Source organism: Cygnus olor, chromosome 5, assembly GCF_009769625.2.
Source record: "Cygnus olor isolate bCygOlo1 chromosome 5, bCygOlo1.pri.v2, whole genome shotgun sequence".
Classification (NCBI taxonomy): Eukaryota; Metazoa; Chordata; class Aves; order Anseriformes; family Anatidae; genus Cygnus; species Cygnus olor.
Genome location: NC_049173.1, coordinates 38,939,532 through 38,962,743, shown reverse-complemented (window position 1 = coordinate 38,962,743; position 23,212 = coordinate 38,939,532). Strand labels below are relative to the sequence as shown.

Here is a 23,212-nt window from a genome sequence, read left to right as displayed (position 1 = left end):
AAAAAAAAAAAACACTTTAAATAGAATTTATTTAATAATCTGATTAAGTATTAAAATGAATACAACCAAGTTTTCCAGGTGGTAATGCTGAACAGACCTTTCTGCAGCAAACATAAAAGATTCCAACTTGGAAAAACTGAATTAAACATTATTCCGTACATGCATAAGGAGCAGCCCGAATTCATGAAGTTTCACATAACTCCTTAGCACATTGACGGGCCCCAGAACTGTATGCAATGCTAAAAGAGCAGAATCTTATTTCTTTGGCATTCTGCTAAGAAAGCACAATGTTTCAAAGCAGCTGAAGGTGAAAACAATTACCTTTGGCAAACATGGCTCTGGTGTTAATAACTCCATAGATGCACTTAAAGATCTACAATTAGCGTAAGCTCTTGAGCTAGATGCAGGCCTTGAAATTTTATCCAAGCTCCCCCTTGTAATATCCATTGTAATCTAAAACTGAAGAAAAAATAACAGTAATAAAAACACCTTCCAAACTACCAGTTTATTAATAAAGCAAGAACACGAGCCCATTTCTGATGTAGATTAAACAAGTTTCAAATCCTTTCTGGCAATTCAATATTGAGAGGTCTGTCTAGTACAGATTAGCTTGCTACTCAAGCAGACAGTTTTTACACATAGACAAATATATACCCACATCACCAAGCTAATTAAAGGATTCGAGTGTGCTTACTGACAGTGATCTTCAGATTGCATGAACCTTAGAAGTACTTGCACACCTGGCATGAGGAAGTGCCACAGCTTATTTTGTTTCGTGCTCAGCGCTTCTAAACAGGGAGAGCTCCCAAACCCAAAAGACCATATTCCCCGTCCCCTTTCAATTTTGCTTTTAAACAACAGACATAGAATCATTGCATCATTAAGGTTGGAAGACACCTCCAAGATCATCTGGTCCAACCATCCCCCTACCACCAATGTCACCCACTAAACCATGTCCTTAAGCACCACCTCCAGCCTTTCCTTGAACACCCCCAGGGACGGTGACTCCGCCACCTCCCTGGGCAATCCATTCTAATGCCTGACTGCTCTTCCTGAGGAGAAATGTCTCCTCATTTCCAACCTGAACCTCCCCTGGTGCAACTTGAGGCCATTCCCTCTAGTCCTGTCACTGGTTATCTGCGAGAAGAGGCTGACCCCCAGCTCCTCACAGCTTCCTGTCAGGTAGTTGTAGAGTGCAATGAGGTCTCCCCTGAGCCTCCTCTTGTCCAGACTAAACAACCCCAGTCCCCTCAGCCGCTCCTCACAGGACTTGCGCTTCTGGCCCTTCCCCAGCTTCGCAGCCCCTCTCTGGACGCGCTGCGAACTGACGGGAGTTCGGAAATTGACGGGAATGAGGCACCTGAGGAGCACTGGCAGCTTTCCCAGTGCCGAGGTAAAGACAGCAGTGCCTGTTGAGACGAAGCTTACATGCACCGAGCCCGGCCACGGAAAGGTGGACGGACGGACTGACAGACTAACGGACAGACGGGCAGATGGGCGCAGAGGCACCCGCCCGGGCAGGCCCCGGCCCTACGCGTTACACGGCCGGCGGCGCCGTTGCCATGACGATCCCCCCCCCCCAGTCACCGGCTGAGCCGGCCTCTCGCGAGAGGCTGGCTTGGACCGGGCGGAACCACTGTCGGGGCGGGGGGGGGTCGCGGGGGCCGCTCCTTGCTTCCTGCGGGCTGCCGGGGGACGCGGTCCTGTCACCGGCCTGGGGGGTTGAGGGAAGGCTGGCCGTGGTGCTGAGGGACGTGGTGCTGAGGCGGATGGTGGTGGCAGGGGGTGTTGGACCAGGTGGTCTCGGAGGTCTTTTCCAACCCTAACGATTCGATGAGGGGATTAATTGCAGCGTTCTGATCAGCCTGTAAATAGCAGAGACCGCTACCAGCCCCTGCAACTTCATTTTGTATGTGTCTGTGTTTAAAGTGAGGTTTCCGTCGGCAGCAACAATTTACAAGAAACGTTTTGAAGGAACAAACTGCACCACGCTCAAAGTAAGGTTTTGACTGGCAAACATTTCTGCCAGAATAATCCCTCATTTCCTGGGGACATGGATTTGTGGTCTGCAGTAAGCTCTTGTTGACATTCAGTGCACGACAGACGTTTTACTGCCCCGTTACGGGAATTGTCCTTATCTTCCTGGCATTTTTTTCTGGCATTTAGTGCAGTAATACAATAGCCTTTATCATTAAGTGGTAAAGACAGAGAATACTCTAGCAGTGTGTTTTAGCCTCCTACGTGAGCATGCTAAGCTCCAGGTATATGTATCCGACTTTTATTTTTTCTGGAAGGAATGGGCTATTGTTTTTGTTTTCATGTGTTCATACCTTTGTTAAGAATACATTTTCCTCTCCACGTGGTTTGTCTGTGGAGAACACTTGGAAAGGAAGCAATAATTAAGTACAGAACACCACAGGGGACAGTGCGTCTCAACATTCAGCAGTCTCACAATAATGTGACATCTTTAACCAGTTTTAACGTTAACATTTTTGTCCTTCCATCTTCTGTATTCTGTGGCCTTGGGTTGAAATTTCTGAACTTTTCTTATCTACAATGCTTAGGAAAAAAAAAAAGAAAAAAAAAAAGGTTGTTTCTAATAGCAGTTGAAATTCCAGGAGTTGTACATCCCTAGGGATAAACTTGAGAGCAATCCAACCTGAGACCCCTCGAAGCGCTGACGATGCTGCTTTCCTGAGGTGCCTGCCCTGCAACTGAAATGAGCTCAGCAGGGCTGTAACGTACCAGTCAGGACACAGCAGTCTTCAGTCCTCTACTCAGAGGTGAATTTTTGTAGAGATTATTAAATATTAAAGAATTTTGAACATTACCGATGGTGGTGTATTTATAATGAAGTTTGAACTAGTAAAGCAGAAAAAGGGATGTGATTTTCTTTTTTGCCTTTCGGGGAATATGTCAGTTTTGTTCCATGATAAATGAGACCTATCTGGAACCTGGAACATGATGGGGATTAAAAAAAAAAAAAAAGACTGAATGGAAGAAAACAGTGTGCCTAGAAAGGGCATAGCAAGAAAAACACTCCAAGCTGTGCTTTTCATCCTAAAAGGTAGGTTACAACATCATGAAGACGCATTTAGACAAGCTGTCTTGATACTCGGTCACCATAGCAACAGAATTCATTTATCCTTTTCTCCCTAATCCCGTCAAGAAGAAACACAAATGAGGGGGGAAATACAGGAATTTTTTTCCTTTTAGTACTGCTTATATTCATACTCCTCTGCTGAACAATGTTTTAATACACAGGTAGCCAAAACAGTACCTTCATTGTTGTACAGGTAGGAGGGCAAATTACCAAGACTTCATTTAATACTTACTGTTATTTGATATTTTAAATTTTCTTTGCATACTCACATGAAGTAGCTTTCCTTTACAACAGGCAATATTTTTAAGGTAGACTGTAACACTTGCACTGCTGAGAGCAGGATGAACACAGCTAGTGTTCCTATTAATTCTCCTAATTGTTTAGGGAATAAACAGACCCTTTTCTTGTAAAGGACAAATAGATTATTATCTCTGGACTGGTGTGCACGAAGTCAAGGGTAAAAAGTCAGGAATTCTGGGTCATATTCTAGCTGTTCCAGAAATCCACCGTGAGGTAGCATTCTGCAGTACGCTCCATCAGCAACAGTGATGCAGCATAGAAACCGATCAGCTGAGGAGGAAAGTCTGAACTAAAATGCTAAATTCAGAGTCAGCGGTAAAACTCCCATCGTGTTTAATAAAGCCAGATTTTCATTCTTTGATTTGCATTTGGAATTTCCTGCCTCGACAAGGCTGTCTTCTGTGCTGCTGCTGGAAAGCAGCGGGTTGAGGAGGCTGGAGCTCGGCAGGGTCAGCGCTGTGCTGAGCTGTCTGCCCACGCGGGGTGCAGAGGGCTGGAGTCTGCTCCCCCCCTCGCAAGGGCACGGGGACAATGAGGCCCTCACAGTGCCTACAGACAGGACTCGACCCAGGCAAGACATACAGGGCTGGGTCTCACTGAAAATAGAAGCACAGAAGAAAGAATACTGCTTAATGTGCACAAAGGAATTTTTTGAGTAAGCCACCATCTCGGTGCATTATGTTTAGCCATAGGGATGCAGAAGAGCAACTAAGTAGAGAAACAACCCTGGTTTGCCTTAATAAATGCTTTTATATTCAGGAATTGGATCTGACTTGGTATTTCTTATGCTTTCTTTAAAGAAATAGCCCACTTTCTCCTCACAGATAAGGAACAAGAGAACCACTCCTACGTACATACAAATTAATGCTCCACATAGATTTATCCCTTAAATCTATTTTCACAGCCCAAATTACACCAGGCTTTCCTTTCTTCTATCCCCACAGCTTTGCTTGGTACTTCAATTTTTTCATCAATAGTCATGGAGAAGAATATCTTACCAATACCTCTGATGGTTAAAAACAAACAACATAAAAAATTTTGCTTATTTTCAGTGCAATATTTTGACTTTTTTATATTGAATGCTGTAGAACATTTAGCCCTGTAGAATTTGTTTGAAGAAGCCTACAGACAGCAGTAATGACTCAAAGGTACCACTGCCTTCAGTGAAGTTACAAATTAAACTCTACAAGTCAAATACTCCATCTTGCATAAAGAGTCTCCTGAATTACTGTTTTCTGATGACAGTTTTCTATAGAGGCCATACTATGAATCTTACACAGATGTTTTGTTCTATGCAAAGATGTGCTTTTGGGTATTTTTTCCATTTCTCTTAAGAATTCCTATGGATACACTATTGGAAGAGGGACAAAAATAAAATATTCACAACTATTACATTCTGAATTAATTCTTCAGGTGTAAAAAAGACCTTTATTAATTTCTAGCTGAAAGGTTTCAATGTCTTCAGACACAATCTGTTAAAGAACTGTGCACAAGTTCTTATATGTGTTCTATTTGAAATAATATATTTTTTTCCCAACAGTCAAAAATAAACACAAACCCCTTGCTTTTCCAGATATAAAACAATCCTATAGAATTTGTCTCTTCAAATTTACCACTAGCATTTCATTCAACTTGAGAGGTGAAAGGGACAGAACTAAGACCAAGTTTGTTTTCCTTAAAGGAAGTTCAGATCTGAGTAGCCATTTATCCATTCATTAATCACAGAGGCTTGGGCCAGTATCTATGTGTAATTGAGCCATAAATATTGAATCTAATCAAAATTCATAAGGAAACTATAACTTCTACTTTGCTTTTGATGTTTGGGGGATTTTTTTAATGGATTCTGTTTTCAGTAACTTCAGAAAAACAAAAATATTTTTATCAGTACTTAGAAAAAAGTCTGTCTGCTATGGCACTTCTCTACCTCTGTCACAGAAGAAACACCTTTTCCTGGAGTATTTCTTCTGTCTGATTCTGGGCAAACTGTGTCTGCCTCCTCATCTCCGCATCTAAGAGGCAAGGCAGCTGGGGAGACTGCCCAAGCCGAGAAGTTCTTGAACTAGCAAAAAGTGAACAGCACTGAAAACAGAGAGGAAAGAGAGGAAAACTATTCACACAGTAATTTACAAAACTTTTTTAAAATTATTTTTATTAAAACATTTGCTTTGAATGCTGTGTAGAAACCTACCACCTCAGAGCCACCAGAAGCTGTTGACTTGCTTCACACACATGAAAGGAAGAACAGGTACATCTCCAAATTTTGCTTCAGCAGATTTTTTTTTTGTCCACTTTCAACAGTAACTCTTTGAATTTGGCAAGCTACTGTGAACTTGCCAAGATAATTCACCTTGTCCTTTTAAAAAGTATGCTTTAAAGAAAACTACTTTCATAAACAGACAGTTACAATAGGTGAAGGTCCAGCATGCACCGAAGGGCTGAACTACAGGAGAGCCACACAGAGTGTCTGGGCATTACTAGATTGTGCTTTTCAGAAACTACCCACTGAGACAACAGTGAATGCCAATAAGAAGGAAAGACTACCTGCGACTGAACAAGGATTAAAATGCCAGGGTACAATAGTTTCAAGGTCATCTAACAGACTGACACAATTCGAAATTCACACAGTATAAACAAGGTGATGTGCCTGTGATGATGCAGGGGGCAAGCTGCAGTACAATCAACTCTCATAGAAAGGCTGCTGTGCTGATACCAGGGATGGTGCGACTCTGATTCACCAGATTTGGAAGTCTCATGTTTGTACACTGGGTGGTCTAATCTGTGAGACAAGTGGAGTAAGAGGATTGGTATTTATAGCAGTGAAGGTAAAAGGAAAACCTCCCTACCTCTTAACAAGACTGAACAACAGCATTAGCGAAACTTGCCTTTTGCAGTCCTTTTTATCAGCTTCCTCGCTCAACAGGTTCAATACAAGGCTACTAGCATTTCTGACCCTTTTCTTTCATTTGCTAGCTTTCCCGTAAGAAAACAAGCAGAGTGCACCAATAGATACAAGTCTATTTTAAGGTTGACCCCTTGCTTATGTACACAATACATACATAACACTGTTGGGACATTGTGTCCTTTTTCACAGGATCAAAATGTTACATTTATGCCCTTGGCACATATATTCTTGGAGCTTGAAGTAAAAGCTAGATTGGAGACAATGCAGGACAAATCCTGACCCCAACAAACAAGAATGTATGTTTTTCAAAAAAGAAATGGTATTTCAGGATCTTTTTATCAGGTTTGTGACACACACAACAATTTGGATATCCTTGAATTTGCTGAATTTTTAAGCCAAAATATAGTTTTAAGTTTTAAAAAAGTTTAGTTCAACAAATAATTGGTAACTAATTTGTGCAAGAGTCCAGCAAGTTTTATTTGAACATTGATTTGAGAAATTGGCTCAATAATAGATGTACTTAGTAGTCCATCTTATTTCATTAATGAATTGTGCAGAAGCTGGCTCTGTCTGTTTACACGAGGTTAGGTCATATCCATTTTGCATCCTCTTGTACTCCCTAAATCCTTTCCTATTAAGCTTCTTTGATAGCCAGTCCATTTTAATACAAACAACCACATTTCCATTCTTCAGTCATAAGAAAAGTGTTCCCAAAGCCACGTCTGTTTTCTGAAAGCTAATCAGGAATGTATTATTGTAGGTATTTCACAAATAAAATCAAGAATCACCATCTTTCAATGTATTATTTTTATGAAAACACATTAATAAAGAACACTTGTGTGTCTGTGTTTCCCTTTTGTTTGTTTTAATTGTATTTGGCACAAAAAAAATCAGCCTGTAACAAATTTCAGCACAACAAAGATCCATGGGATCACACATTTAACAGAAGGTGACCTTCATCTGTCACTTAAAGCTCCTGCTCTTCCTAAGAATCCACCTTGGGAAAGATACTGACTTTATTGTTTCTGCTGATTTTTCTTTCTGCTTTACATTTAGGCTGCTTTGTCTGGATTAGCTCTTCAGGGGTATTCCCCAAAGGAGGCAGGAGTCGCTTCTTACTGTTCCGGTTTTCTGAGAGCCACTGTGGAGGCAGCTCAAAGGGTCCAAAACCAAACTGCATGGAATACTTGTCATTTACCATATCAGCTTCAGTGGGCACAGCTGGCGCTACCTGAGCTGCAGAGTCTGCAATCATCTGTGGTGCAAATTTGTGAACCAAAGTCTCTTCTACCTCTAAGCTGGTGGTAGGTATTTCTTTCTGCTGAAAGTCACCAGAGCCAATGGATTTAGTTTCATTCTCCTCATCCTCTGTTGGCTTGAAGATTTGCTGTTGCCCAATGTGAAACATCTCCAGAAGCTGGCTCCCTGAACGGACATTGGGCTCCAGATTAGCATCTGCAACACCACCCGAGCTGACAATGTTTCTCCTGCTATACCTTTGGTGCAGCTGTACTATCGTCCCCACTAAGCACTTCCGTACAGATTTGTTAACGGTTAAAAACAACAAAGGATTGGCTAGCAAAGAGACCTTGGGCAACCAAATGGCAGTGAGGAGCAAGAAGACTGAAATATCTGAAATATTGAGTATGGTGCGGTAAACCACCAGAGTCACGTAGGGAACACTGCAGAAAATAAATATCATAACCATAGAAAGCAGCATGGCATGAAGCTCAGCTTCTCGCTGGGAGGCGTAAGGGATGGAAATTGTATTCTGAGGGGTCCTTAAGGCAGCTATGATGACTTTTTTCTTCTGGCTGGCACTCAGTGCCCTGCGAATAAGAATCATGAAGAGAAATACCACAGCCACTGGTACAATCACAGTGGTGATGTTATAGACGATGACGTAGATCAGGTGGCCAAGGGAGTAGCTCCAGGGTTCGGAACAGGTGGACATGGCATAAATATCAGACACATTGGTCACAGCAAATACCGGAATGCTGGCCACTATTGCATGGGCCCAGATGTAGATAACCAGGTCTCGGGATTTTGCATCAGATATTTTCCTTTCCAGAGGGTATAAAACAGAATAGTACCTGTTGGGGAAAAAAAAAAAAACAACACACAACTTATACAATGCAAAGTGTATGGTTCAGAACAAGCATAGCACTTGTGTGAAGCCTCTCACGAACTGTCTGAGCATAATGCTGCCAAATCCTTAACTGAGCTGCCAACTGACTACCTGCTACGAGAAAAAAGAAACAAGGGTCTGGTTTTGCAGGTCTGTTTGTAGAAAAAAAATTTTAATATTTGCAATTCAGGGTCCCATTAATGGTGGAAAAAAATTCACTTCAATGTGTATAAACATTATTATGAAAAAATAACTTTTCTACTTGTGCACTGAACAGTATATTGCACACAGCACAAACACTCAGAATATGTGATGGAGATATAGTTATAAAGCTGTGGAAGGCCAGACAGTTAATTTGAATAGCTACTTTCTGATGGTTTTCTCCTTATATTTGGATAACAACACCTGTTGGCTACAAATTACATGCACCTGCTGGAAATAAAATGGAGTTTTGCTTTGCACATGCTCTGGCTGGCAAAGCCCTGAGCAAAAGAGTAGTCAAACACTGAACGCTCTGTGTACCTTAAAAAAAAACACCATACATCTCTGACATCAAATTTTCATTCACCGATTCACTGTTTGCTTACTGCTGTGAACTTTTAAGCTCACAGACTTTCCACAGGAGACCTAACCTTTTACTCTTATCCTCATAAGCAGTAACAACTTGTGGTTTTTATTAGTAAGATCACAGAAGTTTTACTAGGAAAAGCCAAATTATAACTCTTCCAGTGGCAACACTGGTATGCATTATAGGTAATGATACTGTACTTACCAAGTTACTTACCAAGTTACCAAGAGACTTACCAATTTATTAGCTTTGTTTTTGTCAAGCTAACTTTCTGCAGTGAGACATGTTAACAGACTAAGAATTTTATCTAATGTATATAAATACACTATTTCAGCAATATAAGTTATATTACAACAGTATTTACCTTTCCTTAAAAATACCTTAGTCACTCTCAAGATGACAGAGGTGGGATCAATGACAGCTAATAATAATAAGCAAAATTAATGGAATCCTAAAATTTATGCAGTCCAAAGGTCCACCTCTGTTTTAGACTTATGTTCTATATACAAAATTTCTCTGAAATAATTCTGGTTGTATTAACAGGGGCCTTTATTTCATTTTATTTTTCCTTAAAGAAAACTAGATTTGGAAATTGAAATTGTTGGACAACCTACCCGAGCCTGGCAGGGACCCTGGAGCCCACCTGGTCCAAGCCCTGTTCAGGCAGGGCCACCCAGAGCAGGGTGCCCAGGTGGCTTTTGGAGATCTCCAAAGAGGAGACTCCAGCACCTCTCTGGGCAGCCTGTGCCAGTAACACCATAAAACAACACTCAAGAGCGTTTACAAGACTAAAATGAAAGGGAAGAAAAGAGTACCATGAGTGAGAAAAATGGGAGGAAGAAAAAAAATAATCAAGGATTACCATCCTGGTAAGTTTGACCTCTTACCTGTCAAGAGCAATGGCTGGAAAACTGAGGACGGTCACTGAGCAGAAGACTTTGTGCAGGAACTTGGCAATTCTGCAGAAGAGCATCGTGTAGATCCACCAGCAGCAGTGTGGACTGGCACTAAGAACAATGTCAAAAGGCACACAAACTAGGCTGGCACAAATCCCCGAGCAGGCCAAATTCTTAATGAATCGGTTTGTTACAGACTTAAGTACCGATGTTCTGCAAGTTGACCACAGCACCATGATGTTACCTGTGAGTGGAGACAGGAAGCATAACAAAGCAAACAAACCTAATCAAATGAACAACAACAACAAAACACCGTCCCCCCAAAAACAGCATTAATTTTAACAGCTCTGATTGTTCCCTAACATTGCAAATAAAATGCACCTGCTTGGAGTTTGCCAGGAGTCACTGGTTTGAACCACCACACTGCTCAGGCTAAGAGGTCTGTAACAGCCAGTGGCTTGGTAGGTCAGGAGACTGGAAACACACCAATTACACCCCAGCCACCTCCTCCCAGTTACCACAAATGAATAATTGGAGACTTTCAGAGACAAGTGCTTAGGCAGAACATCCAAACTATGTTTTCAGGTGCTTATGTTGACTCACACATGAAGTGAGTGATCCTGTGCATCCAAATTCAGAAGTCTGCTAAAGTGCTTATATTTTAATAATTACTGCATATTTTAAAACAGACAAATACATTGTAAGCAAACAAATATAGATGTGCTATTAATCTGTCTCTCTGTAAGTGGAGCACAGCAGCTTGCTTTTCCTTCCACTGGCCAATGTAATGGCACAGAAAGGCCTCTGTGAAGCCACATCCAGAAGAAATTTGATGTTTTCTTTTTCCCCCCAAGAGATTCTGAATATACATAATATTGTGCCATTAAACAAATAAGACAGGAAAAAAAAGACTGTATGCACATAACTTCACTAGAGAACACACTGAACGCAACCCACTGTTTTGGATATTCAAGCCCTACACATCTGTTTCAAATAGGGAATAGACAGGAATCAGCAGCACGGAGAGAACCCAGTATTAGCTAAAACACAGTTTTTACCTCCTCATCTTACTTTATCCAGATCTCAGGAAGAAATACCACACCACAGAAAAAAAATTTCCACCCCAAATTTCTCTGTCATTTTAATTCACAGCAGCACAAGAGTACATGTAGCAGTCTGTTCTGGCAGCTCTGGGCCACTTCTGCCATGTACCAAGATGTCATAAAAACACTCAGAATACAGGATTTTACGTCTCCTTTGAAAAACTGTCTTTAGCAAGACATTTATATTTTATTTTTTATTTTATTTTAAAGCAAAAAGAGTGCTACTGGGGAAAAAAGGCTTAATAGAACAGCGCAAAAATGAAGATGAATTTACTTTTAGAGTCTTCTCTCTCTTGACTTTGATCGAACAGCAATGATTCTCAGGGTTTCTGTGACTGCACAGGGGAGGGACGCTACGGAGGGAGAAGGCGGCAAGAGGCAGGCAGCCCCTTCTCTCCTCAGCCCCCCATCGCCCCGGTGCTGGCTCTTCCCTCCCGAGGCAGGCGATGCACAAGGGGCAGTGAACTCTCCTCAGGCTCATCAGATGCTGTGACAGGCACTTTGTGGTACCCAGGCAGAGGGGGTTTACGGTGCAGAGCTGGGGAGGATCTCTGCTAGCACAGCTGAGCAGGGCACACACACAGCCTGGCCCCAGCTTTCCACCCATGCCTGCACAGACAGGGTTTTGGCTCAGGCTCCAGCACCTACAACTTGAATTTTTTTAAGTGCTGTCTCCAGACACAGCATTTGAAGACTCATTGACAGCAACAGGAAACACAGACTTTCAAAGCACGTCAAAATTGGAACGCAGCAAGGCAGCCAGAATAAGTTAGAGTATTTTTAAGGATATGTGCAGGCCATGCATTTCTAAGCAAGATGTTCAGTTAAAACTGAAAGCTGCCTTATGTTTCATCTAAATGTTTGTCACATATACATCATAAAAGCAGCATAAAAACATACAAAGTTTTCTCAGGGGGCTGACGAGCATTCTTTGTAAACTTACAAGGCATCAGAGTTACTTTCAGAAAGCATTCACCCTTTTATGAAATGATCTGACAAAGAAAAGGAAGCAAACATATTCTATACAACTCCCCCTAGTAATCAGTCAGAGTTTTTAATGGAGAAAAATCTCAAGTGGAACATGCATCTCTTGACGATACTATGCCCTAGCTAATCAATTCCAATGCAGGTTTTTTAAATGCCTCTTTCCATAGGGCACTAGGCAATAGACAGTAAATCATCTTGCCAGGCAGCAGATCCAAGACAAAAATAAAATGTAATAGCTCAGTTGCGTGACTGATTAAACTATGTTCAAATCTTCATACTGAAGAAGTACTGCAATCATTCTTTGTTAGCCAGTCCACTGTGCACTAGGCAAAAACTGGCCTGAATGATCGGTGAATTAGTAAAATTCTCAGCACTAGCCAAATTACACAGCTTTGCTCAGTGCATAGCTCATGTGTAAGCTAGTTGTTTCACACTAGCAGTAACTCCATAGTAAAGGCCAGTATCACAGTGGTAAAATATGATTCTCCTTGGTTTTATTTCTCCTGGAGATGTACTGTGCAGTACCACAAGGTCAACCAAAGCATAGCTACCGGCACAAAAGCACTGCTTGACAAGACAACCCCATTTATTTATTGTGCTGCAGCTGGACAGCATGCATAGTGGAGTTTAGCTTCCTACCTGCAAGAAGAATCGTTCTTACCACAGACTACGTCAACAACTGCATATTGTTGATAACATGTATTACTGACATCGGAAGCTCTTAAGTTGAAATGTAATTGATTTATGAGACTGTCAGATTTTAGTGTTTTGATAGGGTAAACAATATATACAATGAGAGAACATCTTACACTGCTGATTGAGATATGAAAAAGCAGCTGCAGTCCCTCACAGCTGACAATTCCTTAGCTTGATTTTTCTAACCAATTAAAAAAAACACACCCTACCAAGCTTTTATTTGCTGAGTAGAGTTTCCCTATGGTTGCCCACAGAACCGAAATGCCAGCGAGAATATATTGTTCATGTGGCCAATGTATATAAAAGAAAACAGGGAAGTAACAAGAAATATCAGAAAGACAAGTTTAGCTTCTTGATAAAACAGTAGCCTTCATGTATCATCTCCAATAAAAGCATGCAGAATTAACTTGGAGATCTACCTCACAGACATACTATTTAGGTCTGCAGTATTTAAATGTAATTTGTAATTCAATTTTCTACATACTGTGTCATGTGTCTTATGCCAATTCCTTTTGGGTAGCTGACAAAATATTGAGTTACGTATTTACCAGCTGATGTACTTTAAAGAATGGAATCATCGTCTGGTTTTGGCAGGTGCTTTCGGCTTGACAATATATTCAAAAGGCAGTATTCAATCAGTTGTATTTAAAGCTTCCAGTTACTAAGAGATAAGCAGTCAGCCAAATCACTGGCTTTCAAAAATCGCTCTGACTTCCCAGTTATTAAAGAAGTACTGCTCACATAGTAATAACATATTACTACAATGCCCTGAAGTAGTGGAGAAGCTGTATTTGTTTTTAATTAAAATCTTTCATCTGGTTTGAACTGCATTGATTTTATAACCTTACTTCCAAAGCAAGTTTCACCTCCATTAAATGATTATAAATGAATAGAAAGAAAAAAAATCTGAAGGTTTAAAAATAATTATTCAGAAGCTGCTAGAGAACTTCTGAGCTACTCTTCAGGGTCCTACAGAGAAGCTTGATTCAAGACTCTAGGTTTTCAACTGTTGAATTACTTCTACACATTATGTCTTATTGTCATTTATACATCACAGAGCCACAAGGACATGAAATTAGCTCTGGTGCTGATTGATTCTAGACGGAAATGGAAAGACTAAAGCATACAAAATACTGGTTCTAAGATAAGGAAGAGCTCTTAGACAAAGTCAGAACCTTAAAGGCAAAAAAATGATAAAAAGGCAGAAGTGTTCACTTGGGGCACTGGAAAATTAATGAGTGAATATCCTTCAGGGTAACATTCTCCCTCCACCCCTCACTTGCAACCATGAGTAATTTACATACAAGTCCCTCTGATCCGATGAACCAGATGATCAGCTTCAGCACAAGCTAGTAGCTCTTTCTGCTGATGCTTTTTAATCAAGTATTTCCCTTTATGCAGCTCAAAGCCACACAGTGAAAAAATTACACCAGAAACTTTGTATAGCATCAAATATTAAGAAGCTTAAGAACAGACTGCATACATTTCCCACTGTTCCTTCTCACCTTTCAGAAACTACTCCTTTCCATGGAAGAGGATAACAACGATCCAGGCAACAAGGTAGTTCAACAAGCATCACAGCAAAGGCACTCTGCATCTTCTCACAGTGTGCAGAGCCACTTTGCTGTTCTACACGTATTAGTCATTCACTGTTGAACTGCAAGTCATTAACCTAACGATGATATTCCCTGTGGGGTACAACTGTACTAGGCTGTTGCATGTCCTCACGGTGGGCAAAGATGTTGTTTTCATCATGGGTTCTTCTCTGAGGTGTTTCTGCTGGAGAACTGGCCCAGGGCTACATAACCTTGGATTAAGAATTGATGAACTACACAGGAGTGGCATTGGTTAGCTTAGAGGCATCCAGGGAAAGTTAGGGTGGACAAGCAGCTGCAAAATGTAGCATCTGGCTGTTTACCTGCAAGTCCTGGATATGTGCATCATTTATAAGTGATCACATGTGACAAAGCATATCCCATAGTGGTTGCACGAAACTCCAACACTGAAAGAAAAAGTGCTTTTCATTTCAAAAAGTATCTTTGGTCTTCTCAGAGAATGAGCCAAGCCTACAAATCACCTTTACTACATTTGACACTGGCTGGCAACCTTATCAATACACAGACTGAATGAGGAGAAATGTATCCAGCTTCCCTGTGCCTTTGAAAATTTCTCCAGGTAAAGAAGAGGAATAGGAAATACTAAAAGTGAGTACTGCATGAGAACCAGCTCTTCTCACATGAGAAACAAACGTATGTATAAAACCTGCCAAACATTTCTTTTATTTTCTTTATCATAAATGTCAATATTCAAAAAAATCTCCATGCACTAATTCCACTATACTCAGATTGAAAGGTTGATTGTTTTTAGTTAACCCTTACATTTTTGAGAAATATCAAAGACAAGCTGCCACACAGTACATGAAGTTGCACAGAATTACACTGAGAAAATAAATACAAGAACAGTCTGACACGTCACGCTGCCCAGAAAATGCCCTTCAAGCCTTTGTAGCATTTTAAGTTCACTGTAATCGCAAGGAGTAATGTTCCCTGAGCATTAAATGTTATCAGGGAGCATGATTTTTGATTCAAAGCAGCAAAAACTCTCCCCCCCCCAAGCTGTACCCCCCCTCAGGATTCACTGCCAGACAAGAAGTGTTGATTTAGGCATCAACAGCTGACATAGTTTTGAAGTAATAGCTCTTAGCAGTAATTCAAACTAGGTAAGAGATTCTTAATAATACCTTTAAAAAGCAGAAGGATGATCCCCATGGAAACCACTGGTTGTTATCTAAAACAAATGCATTTGCCATGCAGCCATCCAGAAAAATACACCTATTGCTCTTTGTCATCTCATGGAACGCAATCCATTAGCTGGGTACAACATTGGTTTTGTATTTCTGTGAACATTCATCAGCACATAATTGAACCAAAACAAAGTCCACACTCTAGCAAAATCCTTCTCACAGCTTGCCTTCCTCTGCTTGCTGATTTCCCCTTCCATCTACAGCGGGGTTCTCAGAGTCCAAATGTCCTTCCCACCAGAGAGCCTCCTGCAGCCCTACCCACACAGGCTGCAGCGTTACAGGAAAGGAGATAGTGATCCTCTCTATAAAAAAGAAATTAGGAAGCAACCAGAAAAGCTAGAGACAGGCCTTTTTCTATTGAAACCTTTCATTAAAAACCAAAGCTACCAACTGAACAAGTCAGTTTCTATCAACATATTCAATGGGGAAAAAACTCTTGTTGAAACACAAGGGTGATTACACTCTTAAACCTCCAACACTCTATTATTATTATTATTATTTTCAGAGTTCTTTTGAAGAAGATGTTTTTTGCAGAACTCAGTCTGTTAAACTACAAGCATCACTCAGAAGGCAGTACAGTAAAAACATTTTTGGCAACCCATGACAGGTAGCTATCAAATACCCTTATGCTAAATGTATGTTGTCTGCTTACTTGTCTCCAGAGGCAACAGGGGTGTATCAGAATACATTGTCAGAATACATTGTGTTATACAGCATGAAGAAGTGCATTACTTTATCACAGAGGGGTTGAAGCCGGCAGGGACCTTTGGAGATCATCTAGTCCAACTCTGCTCAAACAGGCCCAAATTGTTGTAATTCTTTATAAGTATTGTATATTCTAGTTCAAAAAAAATAATCATACTGACAGAATTGCCTTTATACATAGGAAAAAAAAAACAAAAACAGCCAGAAGTTATAAAAGGTTTAATTTGTTTTCAGGAAGTTTAGTGTTCCAGCTACTGACTTCAAAATTCAGTGATAACACTTGCAATCCAGTTAAAAGGAATAAACAGTAACTTTGAATTAATTTGCCATTTTAACATACTTCTTTTATTAACAGTTTGTGCACACATGCAATCAAATGTTTTGTGTCCCAGATGAAGTGCCTACTGCAGGAGAACTGCCTTTGAACAAAGTTTGCTGTAAAATGAGCCTTTTTTTCCCCCCTTCAGAAATCAAGTTCTGCCCTTAATGAGAGATATCACCTTAAGGATAATGGTCCTCACTCCTATTCTTAGAATTCTCATTCACACTTCAGAGTTGTGGTAGAGCTGCCATTGGTATGCATAGTCATGACTATGATTCACTGATTTTCTCCTTAAAGTGTCAGTTAATGGGCTCTCCATGCCTAGAACACAGGGTATTCATGGTGTATTTCCTCATGTCAAGAAACAAAATTTACAGAATCATTTTAAGAAAAAAGCATTCATGAAGCCAAAAAGCATTTAATTTCTCCACAGTACTTGGCTCTCACCAAAGCACGCCCTCTCCACATGGTGGGGGTCTTCAGGTTTCGCAGTGTTCATGTTTCAAACTGAAGGAGTCAGTGCTGTAACGCAATTGGGATGAAACCAGCCCTCCATTACCAGCTGTACCTTACAGGTAGCTTGTTACATGTATACATGGTATCAGGCTGAAAAAAAGAGTCTTTGTCCTACTTATATCTTAACTACTGGCTTAGAATTATAATGATGTAAGGGATTGACCAGCACCAAGCTGGTCACCAAACTGAGCCAAGGTGAACTACACCAAGCACAAATGTACCCAGTACAAAGCAGGTACTTGAAGAGCATTTCAGCTGAGATGTAAATTACATCAGAATTCCTTTAATTTCAAGCACAATATTTGTTCACATGGCTCCTGTTCCCAAGAAAGCATATCACCACAAGGGAGAAATGGAAGGAGAATAGCTCATTCAGAACAGCTTGGTCCCAGAAAGCAAACAGACAATTTCCTTGCAGGCATGGTCCTTGACTTGTGTTGCAGCATTGCCCAGGCCAACACCTGAACACACAGCCCACTGGCAGCAGCTGCTGCAGTGACAGTAGGTACAAGTAGGATCTGGGGGTGTTGGTCAGTGCTCACCTGAACATGAGCCAGCCGTGTGCCCAGGTGGCCAAGAAGGCCAATGGCATCCTGGCTTGTGTCAGGAATAGTGTAGCCAGCAGGACCAGGGAGGTGATTGTTCCTCTGTACTCTGCTCTGGTGAGGCCGCACCTCGAGTGCTGTGGTCAGCTTTGGGCCCCTCACTTTGGGCCCCTCAAGAAGGACATCGAGGCCCTGGAGCTTGCTTGCCCATAGAGGGGCTACGAAGCTGGTGAAGAGCCTGGAACACAAGTCCTGGGAGGAACGGCTGAGGGGACTGGGGTTGTTCAGTCTGGAGAAGAGAAGGTTCAGGGGAGACCTTATTGCTCTCTACAGGTACCTGACAGGAAGCTGTGAGGAGCCGGGGGTCAGCCTCTTCTCACAGGTAACCAGTGACAGGACTAGAGGGAATGGCCTCAAGCTGCACCAGGGGAGGTTCAGGTTGGAAATGAGGAGACATTTCTCCTCAGGAAGAGCAGTCAGGCATTAGAATGGATTGCCCAGGGAGGTGGTGGCATCACCGTTGCTGGGGGGTGTTAAGGAAAGGTTGGACATGGTGCTTAAGGACATGGTTTAGTGGGTGATATTGGTGGTAGGGGGATGGTTGGACCAGATGATCTTGGAGGTCTTTTCCAACCTTTATGATTCTATAAAATAATTTACATCTGTATTTGATAGGTGTAATCTTTTGAAAAAATAAGTCCTTAAAACCCTAAATCTGGTTTGAATCAACTTATACATATCTATACATTATAGAAGTGCAAATTTTTTTTGTAAACAGTGAACCCTGTAAGGCAGCTAATTTATATGTATAAGTTAAACCCTGCTTTCTTCTTTTCAAGTGATATTATTTCATTTTCAGTCATTTCACTTAGTATTTTTCCCCACTAGTAGCAAACTACTCTGGTGTTGTACGTTACAGATTGAGCAGAAGTGCATTCAGTACAACTGCCTACATTACTGGCCCTTGACAGTTTACAATTCAAATAATTAGGTCTTAACATGGCACCACATAAAGAAGTCTGCAAAAATAAACTCAAGGCTGTTGCGAACATGGAGTAAAGTTAGAAAACATGAAGAAATTTAACTTTTTTATAGCAAGCATAACTTCTGTGGTACGATGGTATTTGCTATGTCAAAATGACTAAAGGGAACGATCATTAAACAAGGTCATGTACGGAATTATATTAATCTTGTCCTTAGTATTTTATAGGTTTTCTGTTTGACAGAGAGATTCTTAAATAACTACATAATGCTAAAGATCTTGGATACCCATTTTTACTTCTTTCAGATAAACATATTTAAGGGGAGATAAAGTGCTACATTGGTAATTCGCCAGTTCTTCACATCCATTGCCACTTTTTCCCCATCTCACATTTTGCACTTACAATCCCATTAAATGGACAAAATTTCTGGGTAGAGAACAGTCATTTTCTCCCTTTCGATAAACTACAGTCCTTCAACAACTGCCAAAACCATTTAAGCCAATCAAGGAAATAACCAAACCCGCTTATTCTGCTGAAGTACACTTGACTTTTCTGAACAATTTGCCTCTGTTTTAAAGCTGGTGACCTCAAAGAACCTGAAACTCCTTGGAAGGATGAAAGTTTAAAGAATATTGTTTCTGGAACTTCAGAACCTTGAATTGTTCCCACCTCAGGAAAATATGACAAATGTGTAGCACTGCCTTTGAAACCTATGCAAGGAAATTAAAAACCTGAAAAAGAATGTCCAGATTTACTGCTCTCACCGTAACAAGAATATAAATCTTTCCAAGGTTACTAGCTTTTTGAATCATAGTGCCTAAGGGACGAGCTTATTTTACCTACTGCAAAAATGCAACCAAAAATTTTTAAAGCCAAGGACTTTGCATGACCCCCATGACATACCCCATGACATGGGGATTAATCTTTTTACCTTTTCTGTATCCATTTCCTTTTAGCCTGACAGATAAGTAGTAAAAATATTCTCTACCTAGATAAAAGAGAATGGATACAGAAGAGGTAAAAACATCAGCCCCCTCATCACCAACACATGTTAACTCTAACAGAAGTAGTACTGGAACCCACATCTTCTTTGCCAACCTACCATCACACCCAGTGAAGCACCAAGGCCTCTCTACACCAGCCTTTGTGCCAGTTGCCCTCAGAGAACAAATCTGATGACCTTACTGAAACAGTACAAGGGCTGGGATGCAAGCGAGGCAGGTAATTTTTCCGAGCAGCCCATTTGTCTGTTTTTCATCAACCTTGGTAGAAGAGGAAAAGCTTTTGTCCCTTTGTTTTAAAAAGAACTCAGAAGAGAGCCATTTTGAACCTGTATGTCATGAAGCAACTGAGTGGGATGCAATTGTAGCTCAAGTGAGGTGATATCAAGCAACACAGCTATTTATTTAGGCTCGCCTGACTGCTGTGCTGAATCCAAGTGTAAATAGCAGTGTTAACATGGGAACAAGTACATTTAAGAATTGTTTTTAAAATAATTTTTGCCCCATAACTGCTTTGTTTGCAGACAGCCTGTAGCCACTTCTGGTGGCAGCTGTGCTACTTATGTCATGTCACATCTCTTCAGATGCTCATTTTTCATCCGACTTCACCCCCATGCACCTGCAATTCATACATGTTGGTGCCACTAAGGAAACGTGGCCTCTAAGATGTGACTTTTCACAGCACAGATGCTGCTCAGTTTTGGTTTGGTTACAGAGCCAGCCCCAGACCCTATTAAGTTCTTAATTATATTAAGTATATTAAGTTCTTCCAGAAGAAACCTGAAGGACCCAGTCCTCTCTGAAGAACACACTAAGCTCAGATCCAGAAGGGGACTGCTTTGGCACTTATGAGGCTCTGGAGAAACTTAAGCCTTTCAGTGCAATTCCAGTATTTAATCTGTGCTGTAAGCTGCTGGAATATCCACAACAAACAAGAACCACAACCTTCCACTTTCTCCTCCAGACCTTGTGATCTCCTCTGCTGTCCAGTGGCTCACTCCCTCCTGCCTTTACCCTCACATCTGTACAAAATGCTACCAGACCAGTATGCAATGCAGGCAGGGTCCAACAGCATTGGCCTTACATATTATTTTTTCTGCATGCAATACTTTTCTATTTGTTCACTCAATATACTAAGACCAAATTTGAAAAAATAAATTCCTGTGCCATATTGTAGTACAGTCAGTATTTGAAATTTATACTCTAATAGTATACGACCAACTGGATAATTTGACTTAATTGCTGGTTAATTGGTATGCCCTAGCTTAATTATCATGGAAGAAAAGCACAAGTATAATTCATTTTAAATTGTCCTATTTAACAGTGGAGCAAAACTTAAAAAGCCTGTGGTAATTACTAGTAGTTGGAAGACAGACCTTATGTTATTATTGGTAATTGAAGCTATCTTGCACTCTTGGAAAAAAATAACAAAAGGAAAAAAAGATTCCTACCCATTAGCATCAATTTTCATCCTCCTTTGCAGCTGAAATTATACTTGGTAGCTGAAAGACACCGTAGTTAACAGCTTTTTTGTGGAGCAGAAATTTTCTATTCTACCACAGTCTCATGACTTTTTTATTCTTTACACAACCAAGAAAGATTGGAGGTGTTTTCTACATCAGTTTGCCTGTACATCCCTTTCTCTAAAGTGCCAAGTTAACAGAAGCATCATTTTATTCTTTATACAGTTTTGCCACGCAGCCATTCATCAGGTCACCAGCTGGGCACATTTGATCTTGATTCTTTATAAACAGCTGTCTTCAGACAGAACTTAACATACGCTTAATATGTGCTGCACAGAAGGAATAATTCATGTTATATTTAGAAACATGCATTTCTTTTTTCCCCTCCACAGCTGACCGTGCAATGACTAGTTGTCTCTGCTCCTCCCAGCCCCATGAATGGGCTCAATACTCACCAGGAAGAAGAAAGAGCTGGGGACTCTGACACACATTTCTGAAAGACTGAGTTACAAACAGGAAAAAAAAATCAGCATGACCCTAAATCAAACACTACCAAAAAATTCACATAAGAAAAGTATTCTGTCTGGTTACCTCAGCGAGTTGTATCACTGAAGACATTTGAGCCAAATCAGATTTATTCTGGCTTGGCAAAGGGAAGACATGTTCCCATAGATATTTTTGGAAAGGCAAGGCACTTCACCGTCAAGATCACAGTGACATTTCTGGCCTGGCTGAATGCAAGAAGTGGGGCTTTAGGTTTTTGTTGTTGTTGGTTTGTTTTCCTAAAAACTTATAAAGCCCTGAAGTAAAATTTGAGATTTTGTTGAGTAAGAGTTTCACTTACAGAAAGTGCTCTCATTTGGATCTCTCCCCAGATTTTTTCTCTTCATTTTCTACATTCTCCCATTTGCAACAGAACCTCACTATAAGAATTCTGTAGTGTCTACACTCCAGTCTGCTTTCTTTTAGTAACAGAATTCCCTTTTCTTTGCTCCAAAACATCCCAGCAAGAGACACTGCTGTTCCTGGGTCCACTCTCTGCAACACAGCACCGTTAAGTCCAGACAATCATTACGTTTAATGACACAGGAAGTAAATCCACAAATAACCAAGATACTAGTTGCTGTATCATTGACCTCTGCTTTTTTAAAAATTCAGTCCACCTAGCGCTACAAAACAAGGTATGTGTTCTTTGTATTCCAGCAATTGTCCTTCACAATTCTACATATGTAATCTTTATTTTTTACAAGGTTACAGTTCCACTTCTTCCCTTTTGCTTTCCCACAAAAAATTACAATATCACAGTGATTGGGAATGCTTGCAGGACACATTTGTGTAATCACTCCTCTTCTGTACGGAATCATTCATTGTTAGCCCATGGAAGTGTTTCAGATATCTCTACGCCATATGGAAACAAACAGAAAACAAGAACAAACAATCTAGCAATTTCTCTTGACTTCTGCAGATGAGGTAGCAACAAAAACATATGCCAGAAGTCTACAACAATTTGAGCTCTTCCATGAAGGAACTGAAATAAAACCCATTCAAGCTTTTTAAGTCCATTACCTTGAAACAAAACGTTCATTTTTAATTAACAGCTGCATGATTAGTCCTATTACCTTAAAAAAGGAACATACAAACATTTTGAACTCATCCCTGGAAAATTGCTATTGCAAACCTGAAAGGTCTAAGATAGCACAGCCAAAGAAAAAGCTCTTGCTGATTTATCCACATGCATTTGGCATACTTCAAGTAGAGACTAAAATACAAGAAAAATGTGGGGGTTCTTTTCCTGAGGCATATAACAGATTTGCAACAGAAATACTAACATCAGTCTGAATGAAAGATAGATGGAAATGAATGTGCGTGAACGCAGCTGTCATGACTCCCAAAATGATGAAACAAAGAAGGGACAGCCACCTTGCCAGGGAATTACACAGATGAAGCAAGCAGGACTCCAAGGCAGAAAGAAGGCCCTCCTGCAGTAACTGTTGGCTTCTAACAAGTCAAAAAGACCTGTTCAAAAACCAGTTCATTGCTGTTCTCCCAACTGCTCACAAGTAATCCTGTCTCTTGAGCACACACGTGTTAGCGCTTTTAAGAGTGTGCAAGTGAACAAGACCTACAGAGTAAGGACCGAAATCTGTATGGTTTAATAAATACAACCATATTCCCCTTTCAGAATATTTCA

At 40.7% G+C, this 23,212-nt stretch overlaps 2 protein-coding genes and 1 long non-coding RNA gene across 7 annotated transcripts in view; 1 reads left to right on the top strand and 2 right to left on the bottom strand.

Annotated features, from left to right (window-relative positions):
* The window catches only part of FSIP1 (fibrous sheath interacting protein 1), an 86,566-nt gene extending 85,168 nt beyond the window's left edge, over positions 1–1,398 (bottom strand). For both annotated transcript variants that reach the window (XM_040559475.1, XM_040559473.1), the window contains exons 1-2: positions 1,361–1,398; positions 322–459 (exon numbers count right to left, since the gene is read on the bottom strand). In XM_040559475.1, the coding sequence (XP_040415409.1) occupies positions 322–447 (126 nt within the window). In that variant the 5' untranslated portion in view covers positions 448–459; positions 1,361–1,398. The remainder of the gene's footprint in view (positions 1–321; positions 460–1,360) is intronic.
* Positions 1,399–1,625: 227 nt separating this feature from the next.
* On the top strand, positions 1,626–4,363 carry LOC121071254. 3 transcript variants are annotated; one of them, XR_005820484.1, is made up of 4 exons: positions 1,626–1,797; positions 1,930–1,997; positions 2,619–2,783; positions 4,348–4,363. It is a non-coding gene; the product is annotated as an uncharacterized LOC121071254 (long non-coding RNA). The 3 variants fall into 3 exon arrangements; XR_005820483.1 differs by lacking the exon at positions 4,348–4,363 and adding an exon at positions 3,594–3,783; XR_005820482.1 differs by lacking the exon at positions 4,348–4,363 and having other exon boundaries at positions 1,627–1,797; positions 2,619–2,830.
* Positions 4,364–6,764: 2,401 nt separating this feature from the next.
* Positions 6,765–23,212, bottom strand: part of GPR176 (G protein-coupled receptor 176) — a 38,306-nt gene continuing 21,858 nt past the window's right edge. For both annotated transcript variants that reach the window (XM_040559126.1, XM_040559129.1), the window contains exons 2-3: positions 9,889–10,141; positions 6,765–8,398 (exon numbers count right to left, since the gene is read on the bottom strand). In XM_040559126.1, coding sequence (XP_040415060.1) covers positions 7,291–8,398; positions 9,889–10,141 — 1,361 coding nt within the window. In that variant the 3' untranslated portion in view covers positions 6,765–7,290. The remainder of the gene's footprint in view (positions 8,399–9,888; positions 10,142–23,212) is intronic.